Source organism: Tursiops truncatus, chromosome 9 (assembly GCF_011762595.2).
Source record: "Tursiops truncatus isolate mTurTru1 chromosome 9, mTurTru1.mat.Y, whole genome shotgun sequence".
NCBI lineage: Eukaryota > Metazoa > Chordata > Mammalia > Artiodactyla > Delphinidae > Tursiops > Tursiops truncatus.
In genome coordinates, this window is record NC_047042.1 from 86,257,972 (window position 1) to 86,281,487 (window position 23,516).

At 39.5% G+C, this 23,516-nt stretch overlaps 1 protein-coding gene across 1 annotated transcript in view; it reads left to right on the forward strand.

Moving 5' to 3' along the window:
• EXOC4 (exocyst complex component 4) overlaps positions 1-23,516 on the forward strand; it is an 817,730-nt gene that overhangs the window by 365,508 nt on the left and 428,706 nt on the right. The window contains exon 10 of the mRNA XM_019921782.3: positions 22,409-22,505. Coding sequence (XP_019777341.1) covers positions 22,409-22,505 — 97 coding nt within the window. The remainder of the gene's footprint in view (positions 1-22,408; positions 22,506-23,516) is intronic.

Genomic DNA, 23,516 nt, shown 5'->3' on the forward strand with positions numbered 1-23,516 from the left:
CCTCTCACTGTTGTGGCCTCTCCCGTTGCGGAGCACAGGCTCCGGACGTGCAGGCTCAGCGGCCATGGCTCACAGGCCTAGCCGCTCCGCGGCATGTGGGATCTTCCCAGACTGGGGCACGAAGCCGTGTCCCCTGCATCGGCAGGCGGACTCTCAACCACTGCGCCACCAGGGAAGCCCAACTTTCGTTTTTAGAACAAATGGTGATGGGCGATGAAAAGTGGATACTGTACAGCAATGTGGAACGGAAGAGATGGTGGGGTAAGCGAAATGAACCACCACCAACCACACCAACGGCCAGTCGGTCTTCTCCAAAGAAGGTGATGTTGTGTATGTGGTGGGATTGGAAGGGAGTCCTTTATAATAAGCCCCTTCTGGAAAACCAAAGGATTAATTCCAACAAGTACTGCTCCCAATTAGACCAACTGAAAGCAGCACTCGACGAAAAGTATCCAGAATTAGTCAACAGAAAACGCATAATTTTCCATCAGGATGACGCAAGACGTCATGTTTCTATTTGTCCTAATACTGTCTCTAGGACCACTGAATACGATTGTACATCCTTTTTCATCATGTAGCACTTCACATATCTGAAGACAACAGGCATGTTCCTCCCCACGCTTGCATTCCTCTAACCTAAACATTTCCCGTTTCTTCCACACCCCGCCTTTTTTTTTAAATACCTGAGAATAAAACTATGACTTGAACCTGCTTTCCTCTGAGTATTTGACTCTTGGAGCTTCTTCGTCGTGGGGGTTAGCAAAACACGTAACTGATTCCATGCTACAGTAACTATCATTTACACTGTGCTTTACAAAAATTTTACAAAGAGCTTCACACACATAATTTTATTCTTTATCATAAGTCCTTGAGGGCAAGGAATGTATTATTATGCTGTTTATAGATAAGTAAATAGAAGTTGGAAAAGTTGAAATGCCTTGACCAAGGACAGACACAGAGAGAGGAAGTAGTGAAATTGGAATTTGAATCCAGATCTTTCTCATGCTAGAAACTCTTCTAATTCTGTTACACCTGGGGTCTCTGGTCTTGAGGCTGTCTGTGTACCCCCTGGAATATTTGTAAAATTTTGTCTCCATGTGTATGTGCATTTTTTTCTGAGAAGATCCATAGTTCAGTCCAGATTCTGAAAGGCTTTTGTGACCTCACCAAGGTAAAGAGTCATCACTGTGTCCCTGCTTCTCTGAAAGGTGATTCATCAGCAAATTATTTAGAGGTAGAATCTTCAAGAAATAAAAGATTTGGCGTTAATACTTTCCTTCTTGTAGAGATACAGCTTTCGTTGAGATTCATGTCATAGGGCAAAGATGCCTTCCCCTAGGCGGAATCAACTGGCTGTATTATTTAAATATGTATATAATAAACATTTTACAGTCTTTAGATCGCACCGGATCTTCCCGCAATCCCTCTCTCTCTCTCTCTCTCTCTCACACACACAGACGTGCATACACACACACATATTTTGTATTCTCTTATTATGCTTTCCATTCTTTTCACATTTTAAAATTTAGAAATAATTTATTGTTTTATAAACAACAAGAAAATAAATTTTGGAAAAAAAATCTGATTTATGGAAGTTGTCTTATTACTTTATTGTCACCCCTGGTTAAATAATATTGAATTTCTGTTAGAATTTAATGTGTGCTATCAATTCACTTTGGTTATTTTGAGTAGGCCTGCATTTTCACTTATGTAATAAACTTAAAAGTGTTCTAGGACTCTTAGGTGTTAGCTTTAGGTTGGGAGAACTCTCAAATGCTTAGAAGAAGTAGAGTGGCTTATAGATGTAGGAACATTTGCTTTTCTGGAAAAGAGAAGATGAAGGACGTCCAAGTTGTTTATCTGCTTTCTCGATAAAATGAAAAGCAAGGTTATCTGGTAAGCGTGAGGGAGAAAGTAGTGGTTTGAAGGGTTTGAGAGTGGGCAAGGGTTGGTATGATTGTTGTGGACAGGGGGAGATGAATTATGCAGAAAAGAAATGTAGTTGACTTGCTAAGCAGTGTTGAAGGGCCCATGTCTGTCAGCCAATATACCTCATGTGGTGTCTCTCCATGGCAGTGGTTGGTGAAAACCCAGAGGTGGCAGGTAATCAGGCGTCTCCAGGGTTGGCTTTCTTCAGGCTGGTTTTATGAAAAGACAGAAGATTGAGTGATGGCATCCTTAGCAAGAGTGGTCCTTGTATTATGCATCATGAGATCTTGGTTGAGTAAGGAGGAAAGTGAAAGATTAAAAAAGGTGATGAAATGGGAGAAAGATAAAGGGCCTCTAGATTGGAAGTTGTGATAGAGTTAAAGAATGTGTGAGCAGAGTGAGAAATTTATAGTTAGAGCTGTAATAGATGGTGATGAGGCTGGGTGGGGACTGAGGGAGTGGGCCGCTGTTGCAGGTGGGCTTCTCCAGAAGCAGATGTTGAGACAGAGTCAAAGGTGCAAGATATCTTATGGGAGTCATCGCCTGTGAAAGCGCCTGGGGCGGAATTAGGATTTAGCGGAGAGAAGAGTGAACCTGGAGGCTCCTCAGAGCCTCAGCCAACACAGCAGGGATCGAAAGGGTGAATTTTGCCCCTGAGAATTGTCTTGCCTTGAGCTGAAATAGCTGGGATTTTATATTCTTGCTTAGGTCGGTCACTGGATGTGGGCCTCCAGAGGAGAGGCTCCGAAATGGCAGACCTGAGGTAGCTGACAGCTGGAGCCTGTCTGCTCGATAGTGCACATCTGTGTCTACCACAGTGGCTGAGGTAGAATGAAGGAGGTCATTGGAGATGAGAATGTCACAGTTCTCAGTGGCCCCTGTTTTTGATGGGCTGTGAAGGTGAATGTTGAGCTCATCATCCTGTATATTGGAAGAACTTCAGGTAAGAAGTAGATCATCGGGCTTCCCTGGTGGTGCAGCGGTTGGGAGTCCGCCTGCCGATGCAGGGGACACGGGTTCGTGCCCCGGTCCGGGAAGATCCCACATGCCGTGGAGCGGCTGGGCCCGTGAGCCATGGCCGCTGAGCCTGCACGTCCGGAGCCTGTGCTCCGCAATGGGAGAGGCCACAACAGCGAGAGGCCCGCGTACCGCAAAAAAAAAAAAATTAAGGAGAGGGTTGTGTTAGAGATTAATCTGGGTTTTAAAAACCATGATCTTCTTATATTTGCATTAAATCACATCACTCTCCTGCTGCAAATCTTTAACAGCTTCACATTATGCTTAGAATTTAAAAAAACTCTCTTTTCCTTAGCGTGACCTACCAGGCCCTGTGTGATCTGACTCTGCCTCCTTCTCCCTCCGTGTTACTCTTCTTCCTCACTAGCCTTCTGACCCTGGGCTCAGTGCTCTCAGTGCGTTGAATGTGCTGAGCTCTTGCCTCAGGGCCTTCGCGCATGCTCTTCCCTCTGATTAGAACACTCCTTCCTCTGCTCATAATTTACAGACCAGCTCCTACTCATCTTTCAGGCTTTATGTAAATGTCACTCCATCTGACCTTGAAGTAAATTAGCCCCTAATAGATATTATAGAGATTATTGCCATTTTATACAGGTATCATGGTCTCTCCTGCCACTCTGTTCCGATCTTGTAACATAGAAGACAGTAGTAATTATATATTTTTTTGTGTGGTAGCTTAATGTCTATCTGATAACCCCATGGTTAAATCCATAAGGGCATGGGCTATATATTTTTTGGTCACTCTTTTTTCGCAGCACCTACCACAGTGCCTGGCATGCAGCAGGCTTTCTAGTAATTGTTGAAGGGTGAATGTTTGGTACATCCCTACAGTGTTATGCAGTCTTTAATAATCATGTTCTTGAAGAATATTTAATGACATGGGAAAATACTGAGGCTAGAAAGTTAGGAGAAAGCTGGCTCAGACATTTATATATACGTGGTTTCGGTTTTTTCATATGTATGCTTCCGTTGTGTGCTTGTGTGAGTGTCATTTTAGTAGGCATTCCTTGTGTAGTGTCGTCCTCAGATTTATATCACCATGGCCAGATTTCAGCAACTTAGTTTTTTATAGGCTTGTAGTTGCTGGTATATAGAAATGTGTGCCTTCTACTGACTAAATTTATTACTTAAATTAATTCATATTTTATTTTACTTTCATTTTGCATACCGGGGAAGGGCTTCCTCAGAAGGAAGCAGTTGAGTAAAGGCCTGACGGAGCTAAGAGAGTGAGCTATATAGATCTGGGAAGAGTGTTGCCCGGTGGAAGGGACAGGATGGACAGAGGCCCTGAGGAAGATGCATTCGTGGTGTGTTCACAAACAGTAAGACGGGCCGTGTGACTGGAGCAGACTGGGACATGGAAGGAATAGCAGCAGACGAACCCAGAAAAGTGCAGGGGCAGATAGTAGAGAGTCTTCTGCGTCATTGTAAGGAATTGGGCTTTTACTTCAAATGAGATAGGAAGCATTCTAAAGAGAGAAGTAACTGGATTGACCTTGTATTTTAACAGAATCATCCTGGCTTGAATGTTGGGAATCTCCTGAAAGGGGGCAAGGATGGAGGCAAGGAGACCAGTTAGGAGACCAGTAATCAGGAGAGAGATGGTGGTGGCTTAGTCTAAAGTAGTAGCAGTGAGGGAGGTGAGAAGTGCTGGGACTCACTGTTTTGAAGGACGAATGGCCAGGATTGGCTGGTGGATTGGATGAGAGGCATGAACAGAATAGAAGAGAGAGGATGACTTCAGGGTTTTCGACATGAGCAGCCAAAGGTTGATGATACTCTTACTATTGCCAGGACCTCATCTGGTACCTGTGCATGGTTGGTACTTAATAAATACTTGTTGAATGGATTTGAATTTAATCCACCTCCCATTTGTTTTGTTCTAGTCTCTCTTTATTTCTCTATTGCTGGACTGGTGCTTGACTGTTGAGATTAAAAAATGTTTACACTGAAGCTGTGTCCGTGGACCATCCATTTCTAGACCTAAGTCGCTTTGTCTCATATCTTCAGAGCTTTTTTGTTAGTAACCTCTGCCTCTCTGCTCCCTCCTGAGGGACAAGTCATTCTTTTGTGCATTGACAAGTCATTCTTTTGTGCATTTTATTTTAATAAAAGCCTTGTCTATATTGTAGACTTTTGAAAAACATTTAAAAAGCAGATTCACCTGTCTTTAAAGAAATACAAAGGAAAAGTACTTTTCCAAGAAGAGGCTGTAGCAATAATTTTATATGATGTATTTAGAAAACGTTGATAAGTAGGTCCTTTGTTATGTGATTGAGTCACTATTTTTGATCAGCCAAATGGAGTATTTATTGAATACCAATATTAGGAGTTCTATATTACGTGTTATCTTCGCCAATCTGTTTTCTTGTATTATTAATATCATGCTACTTTGCGGAGGAACAATGTCATATTTTCTGTGCCAAACAACTGCTACTTCACATATCTTCCCTGGGTTTTATTATGTTTCTGTAAATTGGTTTACAAACTCAACAGCAATAGTTGTTTCTTTTTGGAATGCTAGTTTTTCATTCTTTTGGTGTATTTTATAATATCTTTGTCTCTAACTTTTGGTGTATTCTTTTTTATAGCCCAGTCATAACATGAGCTTCTTGGTGTCATGAACTATGTCTTTTAGTTAGGTTTATATCACCATGAGCTCACTCCTAGGCACAAAAATGCTGTAATTCCTGTTATAGCTTGAATTCAATTAAAAGTGTTTTCCTATTAAATATATTTCCCTCAGAATTGCTTTTTTGAAAACCATTGATTATAGTGATTAAAGTTCTGATACCTGCTTTGGGGTGAAAAATTGAGAAAGGTTTTAGGTTAAAATTGCACAGACATGCCATGAATTTTGCCCATTTTATTTCTCATTGGGGAATTTCGCATTGGGGAATTCTTGTGGTAATCAAGGCAGAATCTAAGATGCTTCCTATAAAAGAAAAAGAGCATAAGATAGTCATAATTAGATGGTATAAAAATGTCAGCCCCAAATGATACTAATTATTTTTTCCTGAAGCGTAACTAATACCCCAAAGCAAAAATACAGTTCATTTTCACTTAGAATTATTGCATATGATACCTCAGTGATTATAATAATTGGCAGAAATTTCTACTTGATAAAGGTATGTGTGTTATACAGTATCATCAAATGTAAATAAAACCAATGTGTAGAATATGTTGTAAAGGCAATTTTATAATCTAGAAAATAAAAATTCATAGATGGAAGGGTTTTTTCAAGAAGAAACTATGTGGTTCATTCTCCTTATTTTTTTTATTTTTATTTTTTTTGCGGTATGCGGGCCTCTCACTGCTGTGGCCTCTCCCGTTGCGGAGCACAGGCTCCGGACGCGCAGGCTCAGCGACCATGGCTCACGGGCCCAGCCGCTCCGCGGCATGTGGGATCTTTCCGGACCGGGGCACGAACCTGCGTCCCCTGCATCGGCGGGCGGACTCTCAACCACTGCGCCACCAGGGAAGCCCCCATTCTCCTTATTTTATTGACGAGAAATAGAAGGCTCAGAGAGGTTAAGCAACTTACTTACTGCCGTATAATTACTTGATATACAAGTTGGAAAGAACTTCATTCTCCTTATCTGGTCTTATAATTTACTATATCAAATTGCATTTTATTATATGTTGTTACATTTCACTATATAAATTTAATTGATAACATTTAAGGCCGGAGCTATATTTATTGTTTTTATTCTATTTTTGTTTTTCTTGTATTACTTGTAATTTTTATCTTAGGATAACTATGAAAGTTGATTAAAAACAAACAGCCAGGAGCTAGGGATATCTGAATAGACTCCAAAGGTACTTTCCCTGGAGTAACTGAATTCAGAGGGGAAGTTATTTGTAGATTGTTCTTTAAAGAGTAGATTGTGTGGAGACTTCTCTTTCTAGCAGAATGACTGGTACCTTCCCTGAACTTCCCATGAAAAAATTTTAAATGTTGGATAAAACACTTAGAAGGTGTTAGGTTGCTTTGATGAGCTGGCAAGAAAGTTAGGATAATTGAAGCAAAAAAAATAAAAGGACTGCAGAGCGATAATAGAGAAAGTACTATCACTCTGAGGGTATTTGCCAAACACAAGTGAACTTGCAAGGCACAGAAGAGAAGCAAAACCCAGAACCTAGCCAACTCAGGGAATCTAGTAGAACATACCCCCAAACTCCACCTAGAGTATATGGATCATCTAGAAATACCATCTCTTTTCCATAATTTCTCCACCTCCTATAAAGGACCGAAAGAAAGTTGGTTACATTGGCATAGGCTGAAGGGAGGAAAAATTGCTAGAGAAACCAGTGTTGTTGCTAAAATATACATCCTCTGGGTGACGTGAGAAAATTTCAAATTGAGAGGTTAGTTTAAAATGGGTTCCATACACCATTGTAAGGCACTATACTCCAATAAAGATGTTAAATAAAATAAAATAAAATGGGTTCCAGATTGGTAGTTCCCTTAGGTAAACGAGTAGAAGCTATCACTAATGTTTTCTAGTGGAACATACCTTCTAACCAGGCCTCAAAGAATTGCTCAGGGTAAATTTCTAAGGGAATGATCTTATGAAACATACAGACACACAATACACAACATATACAGGAAAAAAAGATCCAGGAACAAGATTCAGCAGAGATGAGAGCCAAAAAGAATCAGATCAGCAAAGACTTCCAGTATTGCAATTATGAGACACATAATACAGGCTTATCTCACAATATTATTTTAATTAATAACTTTTTGCCGTATGGGCTCCTGCTTTTTAGATCTTTTTCTTGCCCTATTGCAGTATCTGTATATTTTTAATAGCTGCATCATCCATATTCCAGTAATAGATATCTACATCTGTAAATGTTTGTATCAATTATATATATGCATATTCGTGTGCATCTGTGTAATCAATTATTGTTTTGCATTTTAAGTGATTTTTTTTTAAAGTTTAATATAGTGTTCTGTGATAAACATCCTTGTTTGTCAAATCTTAAGTTTACCCATGATATTATTTTCCATTGAGCCTAGGAGGAAATTCCTAGAAATTTTGGGATCAAGTAGTGTGTAAAATATTAACACTTAGGGTATGTGCTTTTCAACAATCACAGCTGATCAAATGGGAAATTTAAAATTTGAGAATAAGTCCAAGATATGTTTGCCAGAAAAATGTGGAGCAAATATGATTGTGAAAGTTCACTACAAATTCACAACTTTTTGGTGGGTGGCTGACATTGAACTTAATGCATTTAATGCAGGATAGAGGTCAAGATTTCAAACATAACAGGCTCATTTTTTAAAATAATTGTCATTATTTCAGTTGTAGATGAACGAGAGGACTGTATTTCATTTTTTAATCAATCTCGTATTCCATTATGGTAAAAAGGTATATTGGACATTGAGACCGCAAGGAATGGAGAGTCTAAATAGGTTGTAAAACACTGATTATTGTTTATCAGTTATTGGCTGAACATTGGGTGTGCACAGTCCTATATTGTACTCTATTTATACAGCAACAGACAAAAAAAATGACGGTGCCAGCTCTAATTCTGAGTGTTGATCATGTCACTGCTCACGGTTAGCTGACTTGGAAGACCAGTTTTGATTCAGTGAGAATATTGCAAGAATTGTTGCCTAGAGTGCCTGGAAGGTTGGCTATTGCTGATTAAACCTAAACAGTGATTGGTAAAGTTATTTGAAGCCACCTGTGCTTCAGTAATCCAGATGCTTCCAATGAGCCATGAAATAATGTTGTTTCTGTTTGGATGCCAGCACTGATTATCCTTGTCAGTGAGCTAAATGCTACCATGTTTTGCCACTTGTATTTTGACTCTTAATTTGTATTTGAAGAGACCTTTGTCTCTCGGGCTTCTCAAAGTCATTTGGGGTTATTATTCTTTGTACCTGTCACATCAAGCCCTTCAAAATAATTCCTTTCAAACTTTGGGAGTACTTAGATTTAAGCATATCTCTGAGTGTGAAGACAATGACAGCATTTAACGATAGCATTTCTTCCAAATGAACTGTTTCTGCGCTAAGCATTCCCAGTGGCCTGGGCTCCACCGTAGGCCATTTCACAGGCAAAATAAGATTGATGGTCTCTGTGTTTTCAGCTTGATGCTTATTCGCGCCATAAATCTACCACTCAGCTGACAAGACAGCATCAGAAGGCTCCTGACTGGTCAAACATACGTGTTAGGTCAGCACTGAGATGGGCTCATCTGATTAGAGAACTTCACTGCATTCTGTCGTCCTTCATATCACTTGCTTTATTTTAACAAGAACGACTGAGCAAACAGTAGAATCTTCTGCAACCTGAAACTTGAGTGAGGAGAGAAACCTTATTGTCTATTTCAATCGTGGGTGATGAACCAGCACAGACACTTAGTTGAAACAGTACAGATAGTACAGATAGTTACCCAGTTGTACCAATGCCCAAATGCTTCTGCCCTAGCCACCACCTGTGACACCTGGTAATGCTTCCTTAATGATGGAAACAGACAGGGCCACCCCTACAGGAGTCAGGGGGTGGGGTCTAGGGCTGGTGGGAAAGTGTTCTTCTGGAGAACAAGATACTTATACTTCCTCTGTGTGCTGACCATTGCAGCACCTCATCCCCCTCACGTTCAGATTTTATTTTAAATAGTTATTTAAAAATAAAACAGTAATGAGCATTAGGGCATAGACTTTTTGGAAAACAGTCTGCTAGTTCCTAAAAATGTTAAACATAGATGTAGCATATGACCCAGCAGTGCAAATTCTAGGTATATACGGAAGAGGAAACATATGTCCACACAAAACTTATAAATGGGTGTTCATAGTAGCACTGTTCATAATAGCCAAAAAGTATAACTACCCAAATGTTTTATCACCTGGTAAATAGATAAGTGTGGTGTATACATACATTGGAATTTTATTCAGCCATAAAAAGAAATGAAGTACTATACTGATAAATGCTACAACGTGAATGAACCTTGAAAACATTATGCTAGGAAACCAGGCACACGATAAGTAAGGTTGCAGACTCCAGCTTACATATATGAGAATCTCTGAGCTAGATATACCCAACTAGCCACTAAAATAAATTTAATTGATTGAAGATAATTAAAACTAGGGCATCTGTTAAAGAGTGGAAAGAGAAAAAAGGATCAATGCAGTCTCCTGATGTAGCCTTAAAATAAAGTGAGTTGGAGGATAATGTCACTAAGGTAGGAATGCTCCTCAACAGTGGTCAAAGTTCCCTTGTCCTTTATTGATCAACGATTTAAAAATCTGCATGCAGTGACTTTGGGTCCTTTGGTAATTGGTCATACTTCACGCTATGCTCTCCACAGAACATGCCATCTCAGACTCCATTACAGAAACTGTCAGTACTGTTACTAATGGAACTTTTTTTGACTTATGCTCATGAAGAGCTCCAGGTAAACATTTTACAGATGGCTCAGGATGAGCTATTATTAACCTTAAAAATTGTTGCTTCATTTCTCTTTGTTTCTTGTCATGCCATCCTCCAAAACCTCTTCTCTTTTTTTAGGAAGATAACTGAACTGTTTTTTTTTTTTTTCCTTCTCTTTTTTAAATCAAGAGATCACCCGCAAAATAATAGATTGTTATAAATTTCACTTATTACTTAGGAGCTAGAATGTATTCAGTTCTTGAACTACAAGATACGATTTTTATTTCTTTATAAGAATTATTCATGGTCTTTAACCGAAAATACAGGAGAGATTGTCTTGCTTGAAACAAAACTCAGATGAGTTATTCGCTTCCCAGCAGCCTGCTCACATTGAAATTCCCAAAAAATAAGATACTGCACATGCACATACTCTGCTGTTCTTTATGCTTCAAGACACATGTGGTTTGTCCTTCTCACAATGATCCATCGCTGGGCAGTCCCTAATTTAGATGGTCTTCCCCTACGTTATACCTTATACCTATGAGTGACTCTAGGGAGAACGAAAAGGAACTTCCCTTTTCCCTCTGGGCTCAGATCCGTGGGATTTCCTTTCTTTCTTTCATTACTCAGTCTTACCCCCACTCCCAAACTTTGCTGCTGCCTAATTCTTTAACTACCAAACATCAAACTTAACTGCCCCCCACATTCACCACCCCATTTCTAGTTCAGGGGAGGGCTTCCTGTGTTTGTGACCGCAGGGGAAGTGAGGACAGAAACAGTTCTCAGTATGTCCCTCTCTATGGCCTCCTGTTCCTTTCAAATCTCTCCCTCTCACTCCAGCCTCGAATGTTTTTTGACCTTATAGAGACCCTCAAGTGTCAGCTTCTACCATATACTTTATTCAAGTTTCTTTCAAACTTCCCTTCTTTTCTTATCAAGCCTTGACCCATCTGTGGTTAATCACATGAATTGTTTTTCTTACCAGAACCTTCAACTCTTTTTTTCCCCGTTGCCTTCTCACACATCCAGCTGGTAAATCCTTAACTCTGGCTCTCCAAGTCTCTCTTCTCCACACTTATTTCTGCTCTAGAATGTTCCATATTATATGCTGTTGCTGTAAATTCCAGTTATTTCATCTCACCTGGGCCCTCAGCAGTATAGGATTATCAAGGACTCCTTCATCAATGTTTTTTTTTCTCCCATTCCTTTCAAAGATTAGCTTATTTCAGCCCCACTCACCTTAAGTCTCCACCCCACTAAAGAAATTGAGCATGAATTTACTCATCAGGAACTCCTAATTCTTTGCTTTTTCATGCCCCCCCAAGAGACTCATTTTGTATAATAAAAGTACTGTGACAATGCCCAGGAGAGCGTTTTGTTTATTTGATTGTTTTGGTTTAGTTTTGGATTTGATGAGTGTAGAATGTTGAGCAAGAGATGTGGTTTTTCTTTTTCAAAGGGTTGGTAAGTTTCAACTCCTAACAACTGTTGTGGCTGCTTGGAACACCCATGGATTCTGGTTCAGTTGGCAGTGACTGACAATGCTTATGACAGGGAATAATGGTATCTTGAGTGATGCATGTCATCCCTATTTTATTATAATTTTTGAGCACCAAAAGAACCACCGCCATCATTTGCTTTTCTCACAGGGTTTGCCATGTTCATATTAAGTTATGGGTTCATATTAAGTTATTAGCCCAAAATTCATGCTTCAGTATTTTCAAGAATTACAGAGGACAACATTATTAGAGACAAGAGTATGGTATAATTGCAATTTGCTAAGAGAATGAAACTTAAATGTTCTTACAAAAAATATGAAGCTATGGCTGTGTTACTTTGGATGGGGAGGAATCCTTTCACAGTGGGTGTGTGTATCAGACTATCACAATGTAAACTTAAAATATCTTACAGTTTTGTTAATTATACCTCAACAAATCTGAGAAGAAAAATACAAACAAGGTTTTATGTTAAAAGAAAAAAACTAACTAAATTTACACGCTAGAACTGCTTATTTTATTGTGAGACCTTTGAGACTTTTCAAAACATTTTTTTGTGATGATAGTATCACTGTATTTTGTCTATTTTTTTAATTTTTATTTTATAGTGGAGTATAGTTGGTCGACAATGTTGTGTTAGTTTCCAGTGTACAGGAAAGTGATTCAGTTATACATATACATGTATCTATTCTTTTTCAAATTCCATTCCCATTTAGGTTATTACAGACTGCTGAGCAGAGTTTCCTGTGCTCTCCTTGTTGGTTATCTATTTTAAATATAGCAGTGTGTACATGTCAATGCCAAACTTCCAATCATTTTTCCTCATCTTTCCTTTTTCCTTTGTTACTCAAGTAAAAAACCATAAAACACTGTATGGGTCTCAAAAGAATAGACATGTAGAACCGACCTGTAGTAACAGTAGAAGCAGAAGCAAAGAAGGGCTATTCAAATTTTTTACTTAAAAGGGGAAACAAAAAAAAATCAGCTTATATCAGTGTTTAGGTATTAATACAGGCAGATTATCCGAGTTCCCTCCCTGAAGGTCCCAACCCTTGTTCTTCTACCTTCATGTTCCTGGACCTCCAAGGAGTCCTCACCAGTAGAGTGGGTTTAGAGGGCCCCTTATATCCTCTACTGGCAAGCCTGGAGAAAGGGGGAAAAGTAGAGTTCTGCTTCTTGCTGCTGGGACTGTATGAGAAAGTGTTATTTTTGGCCTCAGTTGGACCACTAAATGTGTTTCCTCCAGAATCATAGTCTACACGAGCGTTTTATCCGTAGAATGTTGTTTTTCTTAAGCTTCACCTACATTTTTGGTCAAAGAGGCTTTGTGTGCCTTGACTTGGATAACCAACCGTGGTATTTAGTGTTGATTACATGGAAAGTGCATATTACATGTCAAACCACTGTAAAATCAGGGCTTAACTGCTCCCTGTTTTAGAAATTTCCTCTGTCACCCATCATCTACATCATTTGATTCAACCTGTGAATTTCTTGGGACCATAAAATGATATTAAGCATATTGTAGTATATACAGTTGGGAACAAATTGTTTGAATACTGAACCTACCATGTGTGGGACCTTGAGCAAAACACATCCCCCTAAGCCCCTCCCGAGTCTCCATTTCCTCATCTGTGTTAGGTAATAATATTACAGTGGTATTATTAGGATTAAGTGAATACAAACACCAGTTTCCTAGTCAATGTTTAATAAATATCAGTCCCCTTCCCCCCTCTTAACCTTCTTTTTACTCCCTGTGTAATGCATTACACCTGTCTTAATTATACAACATTAGGCTATCCAGGAATAAAATATAATTGAGCATTGAAATATAGGCAAGCCATTTACTTATAGTGGGAATAACTAATTTGTTTCTATTTGGAAGATTGTCTGCTACAAATAACATCTTAATCAATATACTTTTTCAGCACTTTATTGAAACATGGATTCCTCAGTGAGCAAACTCTATGCAAAATACAACTGCTTGGTCCTGTGTGGTTTGTACTTAGAATTCAATTGGTCTAAAAGATATTCTTTATCATTTGCTGTTTGTTCATTTGCTTATTCATGTATTTTTAAATTTTTTAATTATTTTTTAAACATCTTCATTGGAGTACAATTGCTTTACAATGGTGTGTTAGTTTCTGCTTTATAACAAAGTGAATCAGCTGTACATATACATATATCCCCGTATCTCCTCCCTCTTGCGTCTCCCTCCCACCCTCCCTATCCCACCCCTCTAGGTGGTCACAAAGCACCGAGCTGATCTCCCTGTGCTATGCAGCTGCTTCCCACTAGCTATCTATTTTACATTTGGTAGTGTATATAAGTCCATGCCACTCTCTCACTTTGTCCCAGCTACATGTATTTTTTTAAGAAGTATAGTTGATTTACAATATTGTGTTAGTTGCAGGCATATAGCAAAGTGATTCAGTTACATACATCTGTATTCAGATTATTTTCCATTATAGGTTATTATAATATATTAAATATAGTTCCCTGTGCTATCCATGCTTATTCATATATTTATTTAAAAAACATTTGCCAAGTGCTTATGATGTGCCAGAAATTATTCTAGGCACAAGAGTTACATCTATGAATAACAGTATGTGAAAAGTATTGTTGATAATAATTATACACTAGGTAAGAGTTGAGTCCAAAAGATGATCCTTTCCTCAAAGGGGCTTGTTGCCTGGATTTTCTTCCCAGATCCAATAGCCATAGAATATCATCACCAATCCTGATTTGCTTGACTTGTCTGTAATAGTAAGTCATTGGAGGGTAAGAATAAGTATTTTGTCTTCTTCTTCTTTTAAAATTTATTTATTTTTATTTATTTACTTTTAGTTGCATTGGGTCTTTGTTGCTGCACACGGGCTTTCTCTAGTTGCAGCGAGCAGGGACTGTTCTTCGTTGCGGTGCGTGGGCTGTTCATGTGGTGGCTTCTCTTGTTACGGAGCACAGGCTCTAGGTGCGCGGGCTTCAGTAGTTGTGGCACGCGGGCTCAGTAGTTGTGGCTCACGGGCTCTAGAGCGCAGGCTCAGTAGTTGTGGTGCATGGGCTTAGTTGCTCCACGTCATGCGGGATCTTCCTGGACCAGGGATCAAACCAGTGTCCCCTGCATTGGCAGGCAGATTCTTAACCACTGAGCCACCAGGGAAGTCCTGTTTTCTTCTTAATCTAGCACCAAGCACCAAGCTCATGTACAGACCCTTGTTACAAGTTTGGTGCTGCTGGTAGCAGCAGCAACAGCACTAAGTCATAATGATAATTTGTGCTTTAAGAACAGGCATTTGCTAAAGAACTTAATCTAAATGAACACCTCTGGCATGGTGACAGCTGTGAATTTAGGAAACTCAGGCCATTCAGCTGGCTCCTAGACCTAATTAACGACCCTCTTTATTGATGCAATCAGGAATTGCGTATTTATGGTACTGTATGCATTTTCTTTTTCTAAATTTATTTATTTATTTATTTATGGCTGCGTTGGGTCTTTGTTGCTGTGTGCAGGCTTCCTCTAGTTGTGGTGAGCGGGGGCTACTTTTCATTGCAGTGTGCAGGCTTCTCATTGCGGTGGCTTCTCTTGTTGCGGAGCACAGGCTCTAGGTGCGAGGGCTTCAGTAGTTGTGGCTCGCGGGCTTTAGAGCTCAGGCTCAGTAGTTGTGGCGCACGGGCCTAGTTGCTCAGTGGCATGTGGGATCCTCCCGGACCAGGGCTTGAACCCGCATCCCCTGCATTGGCGGGCGGATTCTTAACCACTGTGCCACCAAGGAAGTCCTGTATGTATTTTCATAATCCTTAGAAAGTATTTGTGAAGCAGAATATTTGCTATAGAAAAGTTCACCTTCCAGCCATAAAAACAAATGAAGTAATGCCATTTGCAGCAACATGGATGGACCTAGAGATTACCATACTAAGTAAAGTAAGTCAAAGACAAATATATGCTATCACTTATATGTAGAATCTAAAAAAATTATGCAAATGAACTTATTTACAAATCAGAAATAGACTCACCAACAGAGAAAACAAACTTATGGTTACCAAAGGGGATAGTGGGGGTGAGGGGCAAGGGGATAAATTAGGAGTTTGGGATTAACAGATACACATTACTATGTATAAAATAGGTAAACAGCAAGGACGTACTGTATAGCACAAGGGACTATACTCAGCTTGTAATAACCTATAATAGAAAAGAATCTGAAAAAGAATATACATATATAACTGAATCACTTTGTACACTTCAAACTAACACAACGTTGTAAATTATTTATACTTTAATCAAAAAAAAAGTTCACCTTCACTGTGGTTCTTTTTTATGTGGAAAACCATAATTCAAAGAGTCACGTACCGCAGTGTTCATTGCAGCACTATTTACAATAGCCAGGACATGGAAGCCACCTAAGTGTCCGTCGACAGGTGAATGGATAAAGAAGATGTGGCACATATATTCAATGGAGTATTACTCGGCCATAAAAAGAAACGAAATTGGACTTCCCTGGTGGCACAGTGGTTAAGAATCTGCCTGCCAATGCAGGGGACACGGGTTCAAGCCCTGGTCCTGGAAGACCCCGCATGCCGTGGAACAACTAAGCCCATGTGCCACAATTACTGAGCCTGTGCTCTAGAGCCCGCGAGCCACAACTGCTGAAGCCTGTGTACCTAGAGCCCATGCTCCACAACAAGAGAAGCCACTGCAATGAGAAGCCCGCGCACCGCAACAAAGAGTAGCCCCCGCTCTCCGCAACTAGAGAAAGCCCGCGCACAGCAACAAAGACCCAACGCAACCAAAAATAAATAAAATTGATTAAAAAAAAAATGAAATTGAGTTATTTGTAGTGAGGTGGATGGACCTAGAGTCTGTCATACAGAGTGAAGCAAGAGAAAAACAAATACCGTATGCTAACAAATATACATGGAATCTAAAAAAAAAAAAGGTTCTAAGGAACCTAGGGGCAGGACAGGAATAAAGACACAGATGTAGAGAATGGACTTGAGGACACAGGGAGGGGGATAGGTAAGCTGGGACGAAGTGAGAGAGTGGCATGAACATATATACACTACCAAATGTAAAATAGCTAGCTAGTGGGAAGCAGCCACATAGCACAGGGAGATCAGCTCCGTGCTTTGTGACCACCTAGAGGGGTGGGATAGGGAGGGTGGGAGGGAGACGCAAGAGGGAGGGGATATGGAGATATATGTATATGTATAGCTGATTCACTTTGTTATACAGCAGAAACTAGCATACCATTGTAAAGCAATTATACTCCAATGAAGATGTTAAAAAAAAAAAAGTTCACCTTCACTGTGGTTCTTTTTTATGTGGAAAGGCCAACTTTACATCCAGAACACATTAAAAATGTCAGATGAGGCATACTGCTTTCTGTGGTTCAACAAAAGTGGCCATCAAATTCTGTACTATTTTCGTCTAAGCTCTTGGCACAGAGCATGCGTAATTTTAACATTTATACATTTAATATTGATTATTTTTAACTGAAAAATTAAGAGAAAGACTAATTTCCTGTTGTCAGGCTCTAAGTATTCTCAGCAATTTTTAAAAATTTCACTGCAATTCTATTGACCCTAAAATAAGACAAAAGTGTTTTAATTGGTCTCACTAATGATATTGACTAGTATGATGTTGCCTAAAGTAGCAAGTATAACATTTTTTTAATTTGAACCTTTTGTTTTTTCAGTTTATGTTCCAATGATATGTGTGTGTGTGTGTGTGAGAGAGAGAGACAGAGAGAGAGAGAGAGAGAGAGTGTGATCATTTAGATCCTTAACTGCTTGGTAATTCTAAAGGGAAAAAGTAGACAGTCATTTATTTGAGATGTACCATGTGTCAAATTCTGTACTGAATGCCCTGGGGTACGTTATCTTACCTAAACATCACCACAAGTCTCTGAAAGAGTTTATTGCAATCTGTGTTTTATAAATGGGAAAGTTGAGACTCAGAGAATTTAAATATTTTTATCATACTTATACTGCTAATAAATAGAGATCCAGGGTCTGACACAAATCTTTTTCATTTTTCCCACTGTACGGTATGTAGTCCTCTCAGGGAGAACATTCCTTTCCATTTCTTCCTGAGACTTTGGGTTTTTTTTGTGTGTTTTATTAACATAACTATGTTAATTATAAACTACATCAAATTCTAGCTGGGAAGAATCAAGGAATATATAAGTTTAGGAGCTAATGACCTGTAAGTAAATAAATTCTGAAAGAAGGGTCAGGCTGTGCGCACTAAGATGCTGTCATTCCCGCAGTCACTGTGTGGCCCTGGTGCCTTTTGCCAGTCACCTGAGGGAGCCTGTCAGCCATTGTGCTCCTTGTTAGGACCAGGAAATATGACTGGAGCATTTTGTCCCCTCCTTTCTGAACAATATATATTCTACTTGTAATATGGCTGTCAGTTCCCCTTTCTTTCCAGCCATCCATCATCCTTCAGCATTTTCTCTGGTGCCTGTCACCTGGCCTGGGACAGCAGGGATTACTGTGAGCATAATGAATGAAGGGGAGGGAGCTGCACCGGCCCATTCCCTGATCTTCTCAGGATTGAGCAACATGTTCCCTAAGAACATTCATGACGGCAGCTCCCAGATTACTTGATTAACGGAAGGCCTGTGAGGAGGGGCGAGTTTTGTTTCTCATGCAGAATATTGAAAAGCTAGAATAAACCTCAGAGGATGGAGACTCGCAGACCATACAGTCTTTGGCCATGACCTTTACTTGTGGTCCTGACAGCTTTATTTTCAAGCACTGTTTTCACTGGGTTGGTGCTGTTTATTAGTAATTTAGTTATAGCTAGATTTGGACTTAGTCTGTGAAGAGGAAATTGCATCAAATGCAGTGTTGATGGCGCTTGGTAATGGGCTTGGAAAAGCATACAAGGTTCCTGTAGATGGAATTTTGGTTGTAGGTTGAGGTAGGAAGGGAATTTTTCTTTTCTTTTCTTCTTTTTTTTTTTAAATAAGTCTGCCCAATCTTTACTTTTTTTTGCGGTACACGGGCCTCTCACTGTCGTGGCCTCTCCCGTTGCAGAGCACAGGCTCCAGACGCGCAGACTCAGAGGCCATGGCTCACGGGCCCAGCCGCTCACCGGCATGTGGAATCTTCCTGGACCGGGGCACGAACCCGCGTCCCCTGCATCGGCAGGCGGACTCCCAACCACTGTGCCACCAGGGAAGCCCCAATCTTTACTTTTTAATTAGTTTAACCATACTGTGTGACTCGGTAATAGCCTGTATGTAGCTAACACAGATTTAGAACAAATGAAACTATTAGTTTCTAGCTGGATGCGTTGTCATCATGCCTTTATTTTCACAGCCAAATCTTCCTCCCACTGACATTTCTAGTGGCTGTTGTGCCTTATTTTTGGTATTTTGCATCTTTATTTTTTGTTATCTGTGTTCCCCATGTGATTGTCATCAACAAAAGTTGACGAAGCACATCTACTAGCTGTAAGCCTTTAGGGATACAGAGAGCATTGCTGACATTTGTTAGGTTCTTGGCAGTTCACCAAGGACTTCCACATATAGTTTCTCATCTAATTCTAATAACATTCTACTGAGTTAGGTCATCGTTTCTTCCTTCATTCATTCACCAAATATATATATTTTTATAAGTACTTTCTGGGATGTTACATTCCAAGTGGGGAGAAGGTTACATAAGAACTAGAAAACAAGTGACAGTAACAGAAAAGACCTATGTTAAGGTTATATGGTTTATTTTACAAAGTCACTGTTAATGGAGTTTTGGACATTGGGAGAGGGGCACTTGACAGTTTAGGTGTAGACCTGGGCCCTAAAGGAATGGTAGGAGCGGAGAGGTCTCCCCAGATAGAGTCCAGTGTGGACCAAGGCATTGAGGTGGTCATGCATACAGTGTGTTCAGTGTGCATGAAGATGCGAGTTTGGAGCTGGGGTAGTCAGGCCTGTATTTAATTATTGAGTATCTAAAATCAGAAAACTTCAGAATTTTTAGAAGCCATTGGAGACCATGCAGTCCCGCTCATCTGTCCTTTAAGGATGTGCTCATATTGAGTAGATAAAGTGCATTATTTCTTGTGTGTAGATTTATGTATTTTGTAGGAAGTCATTTATGTTGTTCCTGGAGTGCAGAATATAACCTGATTTCTTGGACACATGTGCACGTTTCCTTGGTGATTCAATTCTGACTCGATTTTACGATCTTAGGAAGAGAAGTGTTAGTAAAGAAGTTATTTTTATTCTTTATTTTTTGTTTGTAACCATACCATGTGACCTTTTGAGGAAGATTTTTATTAAAGGAGTAGCGCCTGTTGTAGTGTTGATGCTCTCCTTTCGCTTTCCTTTTAACTGAGCAAAAATCACTGACTTAGCAGAACGCTGATATCTCCAATGCAAATATAATAATACAAGAGGATTTTTTTCCAAATGAGAACAAACAGCTCATGATTTTGAATCTAGAGCTGTACATGCCATTACGGTTTCTGTTTTTCTTAAGAAAAGCCATCCTTTGATTAGTTGGTGGAAACGACTGAGCCAAGTGGGATTTGTCTAGACTCTGATGCCTCTGGGAAGTCTTGATGATCCAGGCTATGGATTTCTAAAGCTTCACATGTTTTTATCAGTCAATTTCCAAGATACCTCAGAGACCATTAAGGCAGATAATATATCAGGTGAGATTTATGTTTGGTATCATGCAGAGAACTATAATTAAAAAGAAACTTTAATTTAGCAAAAATAAATGCAGTATTGTAAGTGTAGATTGTTAGGGTTTTGAGAAAGTCTATTAAATAGCATCTACCTTTCCTGTCCAAGTTCTGACACTATTATGAAATAATATAAGTAAGTAAATGGAAGATGAAATACCACTTTTATGTTGATATAAGCTAGACTGAAGGATGTAGCCTAGTTAAGAGAGCCAGATGAGTTTGCTGACTGAAAACCAAAATTAGACAAATTTACTTACTTACAGAAGGTACTGGACCACTTTATCCTTCTCTGACAAGGTAGGACCTTCATTGCTAAACTCGGTGAGACAATGCTGACTTTGTACAGGCATTCTGGTTTCTCAGGTGGAAGAAGGGGGTTGCTGAGCTCTGCATGCCCCGCTTTTTCTTCTCAATTTTACCAAAGGAGTTAGTTCACTTCCCTTGAGTGGGTAAGAGATGGACAGAGGCCAGGATTACTTTAATTGAGCTTCATCCTAATGCATAGAAACATGAAGGCGGGGGGCAGGGGAACATTTCTCCCGACACCCCAGGATGTACATTTGTCACGTTCTAAACTCTGAAATTAGGATATATCTTAAATCAGTGACATCTTAATGGCTATCGACCGGAAGATAGTCATAATGAGTTGTTTTTGCCTCAGTACTTGTGAGCTGAGTGGTTATTCTTCACATCATGACCCTTCAGTATTTCAATTAGTGAACCTCTTAAGGACCATTTGACGAAAGAGTATTAATCTTGGTTGTTGTAAGAACACCTTCTCTTTAAACCTTCTAATAGTATCAAGAACATGTCAACATTAAACCTTGCAGAATTGGTATCAGCAGCTTGGAGTAAAATACTGGATGTACTCCTTCAAGAAATCCACTTAGTGAAATTGTTTAGAAAACAAAGATAGTGACAAGTCTGAGCCATTCAGAAGAGCTGCACTCTGAATATTAACTAGTTTTAAGAATACCTTAACCAACTCACTTTTCTTAGGTTTCCTTATTATATGTGTATGAGAGGTTTTGGCTAAATACCTCTTTATCTTAAAAACCTTAATAAATCCTTAAATTTACTTATTTATGAATTATTTAACCTAGTTCTGTATATTTAAGCTGTAAAGAACTTTTCAATAAGAGAAAAAAAAGATTCCAAATAATAAGGAAGCATTGTATACTTTAGTTAGCAGGATTTTTTTTTCTTGGTGTTACTTACAACGATAGTGTATCTTACAATTAGTGAGGTCTTAGATTTGATGAAGTATGCTTGGTTAGGTGCATGTGGGCCTCTGCTGCAACCTTTCGAGCCCTAGACAAGCCTGAACGGCACTTCTTCCTTACCCTGAAGTTTTTTTTGTTTTTTTTTTTGTGTTACGCGGGCCTCTCACTGCTGTGGCCTCTGCCGTTGCGGAGCACAGGCTCCGGACGCGCAGGCTCAGCGGCCATGGCTCACGGGCCCAGCCGCTCCGCGGCACGTGGGATCTTCCCGGAGTGGGGCACAAACCCGCGTCCCCTGCATGGGCAGGCGGACTCTCAACCACTGCGCCACCAGGGAAGCCCTCCCCTGAAGTTTTCATGTGCCGTGCTGTACAAGGTTGACAGTGGTGATTAGAGATCAAAATTTTAGCCTTAACTGGGTTGTACCCTTGCATTGTTTCTTTAAATATAGTTATTCTTACTGTGCTTCCATGTTCTCACGCCAGAGTGAAAATGCGAATCCATTGCTTATTTAATGAGGAAGACTGAATCAAGTCATTCAAAATAAAATAATTTTGTAAATATTAAAGGCAGCTGTTTTCAAAGATGATCTTCATTGTGATAGTGTAACATACATCTGATAGGCTTTCTGATAAGCTAATCTCTCTCTTATTTTTTTTCTGAAAGGGGGTCCTGATGACAACTTAATTGAAGGTGGAGGAACAAAATTTGTCTGCAAACCTGGAGCCAGAAATATTACTGTCATATTCCATCCATTATTAAGGTAAGTCAAATCCTATGTACTTACTGAAGATCAATATTTTCATTATTTATGCTAATGTACTGAATGCCAGTAGGTCAGTCAGCATTGAAACAAGTCATAAAAAGAACTTTTTCCATTTTATAGGACCTCACAATCAAAGTTCGTCAATAGAAAATTAATGTCAACCCTACTAAGTAGCTACTTGGTTTCAGGAGTAACTATTCATAGATACATTTATTTGATTTTCTTTCTTAACTACTCCCTGTCCCTGTCCTGTTCCTTGTCACTATCCCTTAACTATTTCAGGGGTTGGCGAACTATGGCCCACAGGAGAAATTTAGCCTGTCCCTTGTTTTTCTAAATAAATTTTTATTTCCAGAGTTAGGCTCATCCATTTATGTATTGCCCATAACAGTTTGGGGGCTCTGGTTGCAGAGTTGAATATTTGCAGCAGAATCCCTATGCCTCACACAGCCTAAAATATTTACTTACTGGCCCTTTACAGGAAAAAAGAGCGGCACCATGATCTGTCTGTTTTAAACTCATGACTCAGATATCCTTTGAGAACTGGCAGGTCTCTGAACAAATATGATTTACAAAAACTGAAAGGCATTAATATCAATCAAATATGTGGTTTTATATATTGAAGGATAAAACTTGTTAGTGATGAGAATGAAATCTATTAAAATGCTCAGTTTGTTGTGATACTGTGATTTAAGAAAATAAGAATCTGTGATACTTCCATTTAAAAACCTTCTAAGCCCTGAATACCTTTAAAAAGATACTTTTGCGGGGGGCGCAGGGAAGGGGTGTGGTTATTCAGTGGATCTCAAGTGTCAGTTTTATAAGATGAGAAAGTCCTACAGATGTTACACAATAATGTGCATATAGTTCACACTTCTGTACTGTACACCTGAAAAAGGTTAAGAAATGGTAAATTACATGTGTGTGTGTTTTTAAATTTATTCATTATGGCTGCGTTGGGTCTTTGTTGCTGCACACGGGCTTTCTCTAGTTGCGGCGAGCGGGGGC